The sequence below is a fragment of the Phaethon aethereus genome (assembly GCF_964289735.1).
Source record: "Phaethon aethereus genome assembly, chromosome: 6".
Lineage (NCBI taxonomy): Eukaryota > Metazoa > Chordata > Aves > Phaethontiformes > Phaethontidae > Phaethon > Phaethon aethereus.
Window position 1 is genome coordinate 43,863,161 of NC_138580.1, and position 13,510 is coordinate 43,876,670.

Genomic DNA, 13,510 nt, shown 5'->3' on the forward strand with positions numbered 1-13,510 from the left:
TGTGTCCCCTCCACCCTGCTCCAAGTGACAGTTTGGGCAGATACCTTCTCTCACTGCCCTGTGACAACCAGCTACTAGCATGCTGGGTTGTGTTTGCTGACAAGATGAACAAAGGTAATGGGTGCTGGTCCACATACGAGCAAACCCGTGCTGGAACTCGCGAGACAGAAGGGCACTAGTCTTCTCCTAGAAGACTTACAAGTAGTTTGGAAACAGCTGGACTCAGCTGGCTGCACCCTTGCCTCTCCCTCAACTTACCAGAGGCTCTGAGAGAGTAGTCTGAAAAGGAGCTGCTTCTGACACTTGGCAAACCAGAGCATCTGTGTTACGGAAATGCTTACATGTTTAGGAACTTTTAAAGAAATAAGACAAATTGTTTCCAAAATAGATTTGGATTAGACTAGTGTTTATAAATGGGGAAAATAAAGAGTCAATGCAGGAAGGTAGAAATTAAGTTCAGTCTAAAGTACAAATAGGTGGGATAGAAGAGAAATATGTAAAGCTTACAAGCACTGAATTCAAAGTTTTTAACACAACTCTTGGACTGCTGGTAGTTATTTGTCCTATTTAATCTGGATCCTTTTAGCTTAATTTTCCAAATTCAAAAGGCTCACAACTTCTGTTTAAATGTATGCATTTTTGACAAAAACACACACAAGCACTAAACTATTATTTACCACTAATGTAAGTGAAATGCCTGATTGCAAATCCTAGCTCTGCCTAGTACCTTGTGCTGTAGGTACCTTTCAGGGGGCCAGTTCAAAATGTGTGTTCCATTGCTGGTCAAAGAGGAAAAAAGAAGAGGCGTTTTGATGGTACGCGCCTTTCCAGTCATAATGTCTCAGATGCAAAAAAGAGAGATCCCAAATACCATGCCAAATGAGACTTCTTTCTGTGATATTTACCTGTGGTATTTGTTGTCATATTTCACAGAAGCCAAGTGCTTCTTGGGATAATCTAAGATTCATTCTTCTCTTTCTTTTTTCCTTAGAAAAGGTATAGGCAGAATTGTAACACCAGAAGTATCTTAAGACTCTGGAAATGTATTCTTCTAAGGTAGAGATTTCACATGGGGTATCAGAAAAATCACTTCTGGAGGCAGATTATTCTATTACAGCCTATTAAAAGATCTTTGTTGACAGGATATTTGACAATTGGATATTAGCATTCATCCAAGATTGATATACTTGTTTAACTGCTTTTGTCCAATGTTGGTCTTGGCAAGCCCTTGTTTATCCGTCGGGTTGGTCACCATTTAATTCTCTGAAAAAAACCCTGTGGTATATGTCTGTGTGCACTTTAAAAATAGGAGAGCCTGTCCTCCAAGAAGCTAGGTAGGACAAGAGGCTGGTATGAGTGGCATGGGAGAGGAGCCATTTGTGCTGATGGTCTATCTGTGGGGGAAGTGAGCAGCACCAAGAGCTCCTGTGCTGTGTGGAGCCTTAGCACCAACCCTAGGTGAAGGAAGAGCCTCTACCAGAGGTACTGGACTGCCCCTGGTACTCGTGGCTCCTCCACAGGTGCTTCTGTCTCTGGGTTGACTTGAGGAAGCGAGACCTGGCAAGAAAAAATTGAAAAAATACAGAGGCCTGGCAAGTCTCTGTATTTTCATCGTTCAGTGGTGGGGGCATCCAAGCTGTGTTCCTGAGCACACTCTTGAGCATGGCCAGCAGGCAGGACACTGCAGTTCAGGCTCAGGAGACTGTGAGGCTGCCCTTGGGGCAGCCCTGTGACTTTGGTGGCGGGTGCTCCTGCTGCGTCTGCTCTCAGCCTGGCCACCCTTTGGGGAACCTTTTGCCGGGTTCCTTTGCTGCTTGCCAGGCTGCCGGTTCCAGAAGCAAACGTACTTGTGGGAGCCAGGAGCCACTGGGTGCTTTGCAGGCCGCAGGTGACCTTTGGGCCAGCCATGAGGAACTCATGCTAGATACATCACAGGTGGCATCCTGCCTCTTCTGTAGGAAACTGGTAACTTACTGCTTTCTGGATGTTGGTAAGACCTTTCCCAACACTTGCTCTTACTTTTAGTGAGTTAGCGCTGTGCCACTGTACTAATTCTTTAAACTTCTGAGAACTTTTATCTAGCTGGCTGAAGGTTGTGTTAAAAATGTGACAATGAAGGTAGCTAACTTTGGAAGTTATCTTTGGGCTTCTCATCAGTATTGTTGTAGCAGGTAAGAAATGTCCTCTTACTTGTGCGAAAAGGTGATCTGCAGGGGCGAGGATACCGTGTATGGGAGGATCCCAGCTGCGCTGCCGCAAGGGCTGGCGCAGGCTCTGGCTCCGCAGTGCCCGGTAAGGGATCCATGCACTGCCCTACACAGGGCCGGGTCAGTGCGCATGTGTGACCCAGTTTGTGTGATGGTATCCTGGCACGCACACAGAGTTTGTTATGACATCTACAGGAGAACCTATTACCTGATCTGGCATAAACTTAATTTGGCATGAACAAACAGCACCTGATTTGGTATAAAAGCTTGCCAAAAGTAACTTAACTTGTCCAGAGTTTAAAACCAATTTGAACTGAATAAGTTTATGCTGGATCAGTGACTGTATCATATTTCTTTTAAAAATCTGTTTCCAGGAGTCTTAACACTAGATGTAGAATTCTGTCAAACCGCACACTCTGAATGGTGTTGCTGTCCTTTTTGTTTAGCACAGCATGAGTTTATCTTCTCTTATAAATAATGTGCATTTCTAGACCAGAGTTCAAAACTAGCACTAAATCAAATCTTTAATTTCACACTCGCATGTGAACTGCATTTTTCATTTTGACCTTGTAAGCAGGAGGGCTATTAGACCTTAGGGCCTGTACTCATAATGAGCCAGAAAGCAGTGACATTGCAAATCTAAATTAATGACTAGTTTTAAAATCTGGCACTTTTAGGTGGGCAATAAAAAACACCTTTTAAATGACAAAACGTAAATTTTATGTGTGCATATTTAGTTAGTTTCCCGGCACACCCTGCTGTTTGTAGGTTGGTACATCATAAGGATCAGTTCTGTTTCAAGTGAAATTGGCTTTGCATTTGCACATTTTTAAATCAATCTACAGGGTAAGTAATTTAATGTCCCAAAGGTTCACTGCTCTTAGATTAGTCACCGATAGGGTGGAAACGATTCAAGTATTGCCTTTCTGTGTACAGAAAAGCCCTAGGAACAAACGCTGTTTCCCATTAGCACTCGGTGCCAGATGCAAGCACACTGCGATAGTGGATAACTTGTGTTCCTATGCCTAGTCTACTTCATCTACTCCCAGAAATGAGGACTGTGCATGAAGTAAGGCTGTCAGCAACCCACTTCCAGGCAACGAAAGCTATCTGTAACTTTATGTATTTGATGCTGAGGCTTCCCCAGCCACGCTCCCCCCCGACCTGTGGAAGCCAAGTGCTCAGCACCTGCTGAAGGGCAGGGCTCTCCCCTGCTGCTGCCGAAGCCGCTGCAGGTCTTGCATTCAGCTGTGCGTTCAGGTGGAACCTTCCTGGACTGTCACGACAGTCAATGCTGCATTATTCCCCTGCCTCGCCTCCTCCCTTCATACACCCCAGACTCCACAGTCACCCTCTGAGAGAGCCTCCTCGGGCATTTGCTGCTTCCAGAAATGCAGGCAGGTTGCAGCGGGGTCAGAGGCAGGTGCTGCAGCCCCCTCACCAGAACAGAAATCTGCAGAGAACCAAGCCCGTCAGACCTGCAGGATCTATGAGCTACAGTTAGCGCATTGTCTGCAGCTATGCTCTCATCAGCTCCCTGGTCCCCAACAAGCGAGTTTTCTGAAGGGCGGTGGAAGCTCCGTGGCAGATATGTTTCTGCCCTGCGTGGGGTGGTAAAGTCACATTTTGAGCAGTGTGGCTTTCCAAGTACTGGTGCAGTGCATGCCCTCTGAAGGACAGTTGTACAGGACACGCTCTCTTGTGACGTGTTGACCTCAGTAGCATGAGCGGAGAAATCAGAGGCTGAAGCATTTTGGGTACTGGGTAAGGAAAGAAGAGAGAAGATAGGAGCAGAAGGAAAGGGAAGGAGAAGCAAGGACTGGTTGTAGGTAATAGGAACAGAAAGTGGCTGATCACCTCAGTAATTTTTTGGTAATCTTCCCTGAATGGAGCATGAGTGGAGATTCTCCCACTGCTGCAGTGACCTGGAATGTCTGCCTTTCTTACACGGAGCTTGCTACAGCATGCCATCGATCCATGTTTCAGGGAATGCAAACATGGTGCTGGCAAACATGAACACCACCCTATCTTTTGCTGCTTGGAGACTTGCAGCCCCAAACTGCTCCCTTGTTTGAAGGCTGTACGTGTACCTTGGCTGCTGGAGTGCTGCGTGATACGAACCCACGCTAATCCATGCGAAACCCATTGTGATTTTTTATACCCGTCATGTACATGTGTGAGGAGGAGAACAGTGTTCACATGATGGCTTCCTCAGCAGCGAGGTGTCCTGTTTTCAGAACAAACAAACTCTAGCCTGTGTCATTCTCCTGCCAGCTCAGAAGCAGGGCCCACAGGGCTACTAGGTACAGTGCCACAGCCATATTACTCTGCAGCAGAGTAATTATGCACCAGACGCTTAATTTGGAGGCCTGGGAGAGCTGCATTGCCCCCCTCACATGTGGTACCAGCACAAACTTGGTCACCCCAAAAGGGAGAGCTGTTTCTGACAGAAGGAGGTGTTAGTAGAAAAATTCTCCCCTGATTTCTTTCCTACTTTCCGGCTCCATTATTGTTATCAGCGGAGCAGCCCTTGCGGTCAGGACCACTGGCAAGGTGCCGGATTTGGCTTGGCACGTGTCTCCGGGGGCTGCAGCGTGCCAGAGGGGGATGTCCTGCCACACACTCACCCTGGGGCCTGCGGTGAAATTGGGATGAGCCCCTGCATCAATACAGGCTCCAAAACATTTCCTGCTGGTCCCTGTAGTGCCCTTCAAAGATGGTTGTCTTTAGAAAAGACACCCTTTCTTTTTTTTTTTAAACTTTATGGAGGCCCAAGCACCACTTCACACCCAGGCTCTCGCGCTTCCAGGTACAACGTCATGCTGCTCCATGAGAATCTCCGTGCCCGCTCCTGGGAAACGCCGTGCGAGTGGCTGCCCCGGGGCCCCGGGCTCTGCCCCATTTCCTATTTTCTGTCGGGAGGAAGAAGAGGGGGAGAAGAGCGCGCACCTCGGTATCGTCAGAAGCGGACACAGCACCAGTAGGCAGGGCAGGGAGGGAAGAACAGCAGCTGCGTGAGTTGGTGTCGTGCCGAGATCCTTCCTCAGCGGTGGGTCCTCCCGCCGGCCCGGGGCCTCCCGCCCTCACCCCTGGCAGGGCCCGGCGGGCGGGGCGGGGCGGGCGCTCCCCTCCCCTCCCCTCCCCTCCCCTCCCCTCCCCTCCCCTCCCCTCCCCTCCCCTCAGCGAAGGCCGCCTCCCGCCGCCAGGGGGCCCCTCCCCGCCGCGGGGCGTCGCGCGCGAGGCGGCCTGGGAACGCCCCGCCCCGCCCCTGGCACCCGGCACGCGCCTCTGGCGGCGGCAGCGGCTGCGCGGGGAGGCGGAACGGGGGCGGAGCCGCCCCGCCCCGCCCCCAACCCCACCTGCGGCGGCGCTGGGCGGTGGCTCCGGAGGGGCCCGCTCGCTCGCTCCTCGCCCGCACCATGGCGGCGGAGCGCGGGGGCTGCTCCCTGGAGGCGGTGCCGCTGCCGCCCGAGGTGCGCGAGAGCCTGGCGGAGCTGGAGCTGGAGCTGTCGGAGGGTGAGGGCGGCCGGGGCCGGGGCCTGGGGCTCGGGCCGGCGCCGCGGCCGCACGAAGTCCGCGGGTCGCTTCCGGGCGGGGCGGGGGCCTGGGCCCTCTGGGGGGCGACGGGAGCCTCGTTCGCCGGCTCTTTTTGGGGCCGCCGCGGGGCCCGCGGCTCTCCTTTTTCGCGGGGGGCGCCGGGCGCGGGGCTGGGAGGGCCTGCGCCCTTCTCCCCGCGGCCCCTGTCGCCGGCAGCGGTGCGGGTTCACCCAGCGGCGGATGAACCGCGCAGGGGAGGCGGCTCCGGCCGGGCCGCGTCCTCAGCCCCGTGGAAGAGGCTCTTCCAGAGGCCTGTGGAGATGGCCGAGAGATGTTTGCCCGTTCAATCCGGGCTGGCACTGAAATGGTCAGTTAGTATGCAACTGGGTAGTCTGAAAATACCTTTTTTTAAAAAAGTTTCTATTCCTGATTACCGCTAAAATTTTAAGCCTCTCGCTTCAGGTCTCTTTGTAATTCCCAACGTTTTTATGCTTTGCTGTGTACCAAGTTTCCAGCCAGGAGTATGGTGACATTCCCTCCACTTCTCTAGCTAGCGAGCCCTTAGTCAGCGGTGGCAGAGATGCCGTGCCAGGCTAAGGCTCCCTTTGGCGATACGCTGCTGCCCTTCTATTGGTGTGCAGCCCCCGAAAGGTATGGTTCCTCACCTTCCACCTCCAGGCTTGTGTTTGGTGGTAACAGCCCTTCTCTGACCCCCGTGGGAATTATACGGGTTTTCCTGATAGGATTGGGACGGGGGTTTTTTTCATATTGGTTCCCTGGCGTGGCCCACCCTGCAGACAAGCAGGTGTAGACAGGTGGTGCAGGAGAGCGTACAAGGGGTGGAGGGGACCGAGGCAGCGTTTTCTGGAAGCAGTTGGGCATTGCGTTTTCACTAGCTGTGTTGTCAAGGCACACCTTGGAATAGAAGAGCTAAAAAGCTGCTAGTGCCACAGTCCTGGGGTAGGAGCATTCAATCAGATGTTGCAGCTTTCAGATCAGTATGTTCAGGTGGGCAAAACTGGGGTTGTTTCACCTTAATATGCTGTCTGACTATGTCGTTTAGGAAATGATTCACAGATTGGCTGTCCCTGTCTCCAGTGTGGAGCCTTTGTTGCAGAGGCAGGGGAAAAGTGTAGGATCGGTAACTTTGTTCAAGTTTAACCTGCCGCTGCATGTGTGCCGCAGCAGTAGGAAGCAGTACCTGACACATACTGTTGCTTGTGCAAGAAGAGTTCCTGTGACCTGTGAGCTGCGGTAGCCTGCAGCCGGTACCCGCATGCTCTCACACTGCGGCCACGCTTGGTACAGCGGCTCTTGCACGTGTGCCTGCTGGCGCTTGCCGATCGGCCAGGATGTCCTGGGGTTGTCTCCTCTTTTGTGTAGGTCCTGACTGTGTGTTTGTTTAACCAGTGGAATCTTTTTTTATATTTGGGTCTGCACTATGTTAAATCTGTGAAACGCCTAAAGTGATTGTGACCTCTCTTAGTGCAGCGTGTCTGATACTGATATTTGTGTTGGTGTGTAGCTGCTGGATTAATTAATTGATTGGATAAAGTGATAATGTTAGCTCACGTTTCTTGACCACTCTGAAGACTTAGTTTATGATTTTAGGTACCATCTTTGATCTAAGGTGTGATTCCTTTTCTTCCTTGTCCAAATGACTTGAAAGCATTTGTGGGCAGGAGTTCTTCAACTTCTGGTAATACGTTACATTTTTGTATTCTGTGATCACTTGAAGCTTATATATGCTGCTTTTAATGAACCCCTCCATCATTAATGTTCAGAACTTGCTTACTTGGAGAGGAAGGAATAATGATCTAGGATTAGACACTGGCATTTTAGTCTATGTAAAGTGGATACAAATTTTATATAGTACTCTACTTCCTCTCAGAAAAGTAGATTGGTACCTGTAGAAATGGTTAGTGATTTACCTTTTTTTTTTTTATTTGAGCAGATTCCAGCCCATAGTGGAAGGCTGCTGCTGACAATGACTTCCTCAAGTTTTCAGCAGCCTTTTTACTGCATGCACAGTGCTCTTCTGCACTTTGTGTATGGATGTTGTAGCTGACCTTTGCCTTAATGAAGCCTCTGTGTGTGTGAAAATAGACAGACTGCAGGGAGATTTAGTGGGGGATTTCTTATGCTGAATATGCTGTAAATTAGAGGAGGTCATACTTGGGGAGGATGTTACCATAATCTGAGAGGAAGTGTAAAGGGAGGAAAAGAAAGAAACTTGAGAGCAAGTTCCTTTCTATTTTGTACGTGTGCATTGTTAATTGAAATGTCATGTATGCTATGTTGGGGCAGGAATAACATGTTCTCTTTGATTACATTATTTTCACTTATAAATAAATCAGGAAGATGATTAAAAACTTCCTTTGGTTTTGCTCCAGGTTGTTGTAGTGAAAGTTAGGAAAAGTATTTGCATTTAGATGTTGAGAAAAATGAATACAGTCAGAGTACATTGTTATTTTCTAAAGACAGCTCAAAATCCCAAATAAAGTGTTCAGCTTAGAAGAATTTTGGATGGAGAGTGAACTCCAACTCTTGCTACTGTTTTGATGATGTGCAGTGTGATGGATCCTTCCACTTTTACAAGATCCTAATCTCTTGATTGACAGTTGTTTGTATTCTTCATGTACTAGAAAAATAATAGATGGGGTAAAAAAGAAACCCTAGAACAATGCTGAAAAAAATTAGTGAATCTTTTAGTGAAAACTAAGAGATGTCCTGCAACCTTTTTGGGAGATAAGGTCAACTTTGAGATGATGATTGGCAGCTAAGCTGAATTGTAGCTGATTCATCTGTAAGCTTTCTTACCTTGAGACTGTAAGATGCTGCAACTTTCTGATGTAATGGAAAGATGCAGAGTTCCCTAATCAGCCTGACAGGATCTTCTGTAAAAGCATGAAAGTGATGCTGTGAAAGTCCAGTACTTTAGGTTTTTTATTAGTCGCTCTACAATGTTTTCTTTCTTTTGTGCTCTGAAAGAGAACTAGGGTTATAAACCCCTCTTAAAAAAAATCCAATCTGCAGTGGAGACTTTGTAGGGAAAACATCAATGTGGTTTTTTTTGAGCCTGTATGTGTTTTATGATAGTGCATCATACATTTGTGTATACTTTTAGGTATCTAAATGTAGTTGTACACTGCTTTACATTAAGGTATGATAATTTTGAAGAGCACGTCTCATTTAGATACAAATGTTACTTGTATAATTTGTCCATTCATGAAAACCACATTTTATTTGGAAGCTGTGCCTCGAAACAATTTTTGATTGTTCTCTTGTGCTAAATACTCCTCATTTTTATCCTTTTTCAGAGCTTTCCCAGTTTTTCTGCTACAGTTTTTTCCATGGCACATAGCTATAATTTGCTGGCATATGCAATGAGATGCATGTTTTGGATAAGAGAAAAGCTTGAGAAGTCATGAAACCCATCCTCTGGCAGAAATAAATCTTGATGTTTAAAGACCTCTTTCTGAAGAATGCTAGGCACTGTACTTCCACCATCTGAGCAGCTTCATTAGTACTCTTCTAAGCCTAGGGGATGTGGAATTGGGTCATTTTTTTGCTTCTTCGAGGTCATCTGTGCAGGAAGATGCCTCACTTTTTCCTTTCTAATCCAAGGGCAATATATGTCAGAGTAGAAGTAGTCAAAGATAAAACTATATTATATATCTGAATGGCAATGAGGACCATCCCATTGGTGTTAGCTTGTCGTCTAGAGTTGTTCATGGTGGAGTCCCCTCAGCTAGCAGTTCAGCGTCTTACAAGAACATATGATTACGCTGCTTTCTTTTCTTGGAAATTTTTTGTACTTGTTGCTATGGGGTTCTGGTGAGACTGGGGCATTTGGATGCATAATGTATGATTTGCATTCAGTAAAAGTTATGTAAAAGTTGAGGAAAGAAAAATGTGGGTTTACAGATTTTCAGGTGTTTGTTTGACCAGCGTGTGAATGTTACAATGCTTTTCCTTTTTTGTCTGAATTTCTGATCAGCTTTAAATGTTAAGTATATGGATTTGGTTTTTCTTCTGTTTCCTAGGAATTTGTAGGTCAGGCTTATTCTGGAACTGAGCTGAAACTCTTTAACAGAGATTGCCTACTGTAAAGAGGTTGAAGGTATTTTTTTCCTAGCCCAGATCTGTTCTGTTACCCCACTGATTGCCAGATGGGAAATGCTCTTCTTGACAGCTTCTATCAGACAGGCTACAGAATTAGTCCTGAGATAGAAATGTATTGTCATGCATTTTACTGTCTTAATTAAAACTCGATTTTGCTGTTTATTTGGGTAGTTGTGTTTTCCATCTCTGAGCACATTGTCCCAAAGTTTCTTCTGAGCCTGGCTAAGTTTTAGTGGAAAGCGTGGCAGTTTAGGTGGAGTGTTCCTCTGGTTCCCAGTGAGATGTTCGCATCTGCCTGGGCAGAAAGCTCACTCTCACATAACTTTGATCCATGTTATTTATTTCTCATTTAAGAAAGACGGCACATGTAACAAGGAGGCTTTGGTGGGTTGTTTTTTCTTGCTGTGAGGCACTGCAGGTAGTGTAATGCATACAGCTGAGTGGTGGAATAAGGTGTTGGCTAAGAAGGGTTTCCTCAAAAAATTAAAGGTAGTGTCTGAAATTGTTGGCTACTGCAAATACTCGAGCAGTACTCCAGCAAATACTTTTTGTAATAACTACAGCCAGTATTAGCCTGTATTAAGAGTCTGGTTGTGTTTTTAAAAAAATTGATAACAGAATACTTTTTTTGGGCAGAACACCTTTCTTATAAAAACCAAAGGTAGCAGTCAGAGCTGAAAAGTTTAACTTAATTGCTTTTGTTATACTAGCAGTATTGATGTGGTAATAAATACTGTCTGTGAAATAAGGTGAGGAAGAGACACACAGACACATGCTTTTACCAATTATCCTTATGATAAAGCATGGTATTTGGGTGTTAATGTTTTTCCTGGTCCTAGAGTGCTAATTTTCTGTTGTGGAAGTCTTCAAAAAGTATATCTGCAAATTGCAGTTGTTTGCCACTTCTGCTATCATTTTAATACTTGGAAAAAAATGTAATCTAAGGTTGTCAGTGAGGACTGTTGGAACTGGGGAGACAGATGCTTGGTAAGTGGATTGCAGTCTGTGAAACTTGACCTGCAGCATCTTTGTTGCTTAATTTCTGTGCCTCTCCAACAGAAACTGTTAATTGTGTGATAGTATGTGGGGCTTGCCAAATGCCCATGGGGACTGAGTAAGTCTACAAAGCTTGTTCTCACATGTTATACCCGGCACAGGTCTTGGGAATTGACTGGCTGACATCCTTCAGGCTAGCTTGTATCCTTGGGTCTGGTTTGTGACTGAAATAGTTACATAATGTTCAAAGGGAGGCAGGTTTCTGATGTATTTTTTTTTAATTTATTTATTCTAAAACAGTTTTGTGGCAAGGAGTGGTTGTCATTGCAAGCTTCATGGTTACTGTATACAAGGGATCTTTTAATTCTGGTCATGTAAGGTATCTGAAGAAAGGCTTTGAGGGCTTGGTGGTGACTATCAGTTGATGGAACAAGGCTAGCTCTTTCTGTCAGCCCTGTCTGGAAGTCGGGTACTATTGTAGTCTTTATGAAAACTTGCTGCTTTAATGCTATGTTGTATACAAGCCAACACGTAGTAGCCAACTCAAATGTGCCTTACATGGCTACAAGCATATTCAAATCCTTTTATCAAAATGTGACTGTATTTAAATTGATTTTGCTTTGACAGATTTTGATTGTAAAACTGCACATGATGTAGCTAACATCACCTTCCTGAAATATGCAGAGAATCTAGTTATAATGGCTTGACCTTGTGGGAGTCCAGTGTTTGATTGGTGGGTCTCTAGGCACATTCTCAACTCATGTTAATCTCAGGTTTCTGTTGTTTAATGCATCTATTATGGGATTATTATTAGGGAGAGATTTAGTTATTTTAAGGAAAAGGGGGCTTTTCATAGCCTGTGACAGGTGGAAGATTTCATTTGCTGCTATTTGAAATGAAGACAGTGAATGTGTATGTGGAATTCCAGTTACAGCCATCTTTCAGGATACTTTGTAGGACATTAAATTTGCTGCCTTCACAGTGGTAGGCCTTTGCTTCAAAACCTGTTTTTTTTAATGTCCAAGTAGACTTCTTGCCTGCTGTGAAAAACTGGTGAAACTTTGGGGCTTCGTGGGCAAAAGGTGTTAGTGCTGGATGGAGTTGCTGTCCTAGCCTTTCCATTTCCCTGATGGCATCAGTGGATGCAAAGTCACCTGCAGCCATTGACAGGCTGGCTGTGAAGCAGCTGCCCAGTGGGTTGTCATTGCTGTGTCTTGTCCCATTGCTCTCACTGGGCAGCTAGTCCAGGTCATTAAAGACGTAGGTGCCATAAGACACTAGCTTTCTGAAGCTGTCTTCTGGTTGCAGTTAAATTTTCTTTTGTAACAGCGACAGCTGAAAACTAGATTGCTTTTAAAGCCCTCTTCCAAGTAAAACTTTCTGATTATGGTAGAAAACACAAATAAACTTGTCTAATAAGATGATGGTTGGAATTAAGATTCCCCTCCCCCCCCCCACTGGTTATGACAACTTTAATGATACTGTTGCTATTAAACTGTAAAAAGGAGATAGCGTCCTCACCTGGTATGGTCAAGAATGGCGCTCTGTTTCCGAAAGTGGGTTCAGAATCTCCCTGCTGTACTTCAGGATAGGACTAAAGTTCATTTGAATGTCACACGTCTGTTGAGATAAAGACAGTCCAGCTAGGTGGCTGGTCAGTAGACCCCTGGTCTGTGGGATGTGTCCCTCTGTTGTGCTCCTTTCAGCCACAGCATGTTTTGAAGGCTGTTCAAGCATTGAATCTTGCCCTAATTATGAACTAGTTTGCTGGTAGAGTGGGAGAAGAAAGGAGAGGTGGAGGAGAGGTATTGCTACAGGGCTCAGTAGGAGTACTTCTGTTGAGCCAGGCTACTGGCACTGAGATGACAGCAGCTGTTTTTCCCATACATTTTTGCCTCTCCCATTCTGTGCTTCAGCCACTTGAAATTGTAAAACTTGTGCTGCTCTATGCAGGTGCTGTTGGGTCTGTTGCTGACAGTGGCTGTTGAGGTTGATCTGTCATGTCCAGAATGTGCGGGAGGACTTTTTCTAAACGGGGTTAATGTGTCATAATTGGGACCATTCCCAATGTTTCAGAGTTACCCCATCACAGTATAATTGTAACGGTGACAACTGAGACTCTTCTAGCTATGTTTGTTGGACTACTACAGTGAAGAACAATTTTACACATTTGTACTACTGTCTTTTTTCAAATTAAAAGCCTATTCCTCAGAAAGGGGGAAGACTGCCACTTCTCATTCACCTGTGGGAATGCACTATAGTTGAGTTTATTGCTATGTCCTCAGTAGAATTAATTCATAAAGTAGGTATTTAAGAGACATGGCAGTTAACATAGATGGTACGAATTGTTCCAAGTCCTATGTACCCTTCGACATTGTGAGAGAAAAACAAATTGACCCTTTTTCTTGCCATGTTGGATGTGCTGGATGATCAGAGTAGAATTTTTTTTTCTTCCCTCTATTTTGGAAGGTAATGAGAAGTTGTTTTAGAGGCTGTTTTTTGGGTTAGTCTTAAAGATTATCGGCAACTCTGCTGGAAAGTTCTGTCGTAGTGGTGGAGTAATATGACTGTGGTTTTCATCTGTAATGCTCCTTCCCTCTCACTAAGATCCCCACTCCTCCATCACATTAATTTTCCATCAGTGT

The 13,510-nt window shown here is 45.9% G+C and overlaps 1 protein-coding gene across 3 annotated transcripts in view; it reads left to right on the forward strand.

The window, feature by feature from the left end:
• Positions 1-5,626: 5,626 nt before the first annotated feature.
• DIP2A (disco interacting protein 2 homolog A) overlaps positions 5,627-13,510 on the forward strand; it is a gene marked incomplete at both ends in the record, with an annotated part of 134,341 nt that continues 126,457 nt past the window's right edge. For all 3 annotated transcript variants that reach the window (XM_082001749.1, XM_082001750.1, XM_082001751.1), the window contains one exon: positions 5,627-5,723. In XM_082001749.1, coding sequence (XP_081857875.1) covers positions 5,627-5,723 — 97 coding nt within the window. The remainder of the gene's footprint in view (positions 5,724-13,510) is intronic.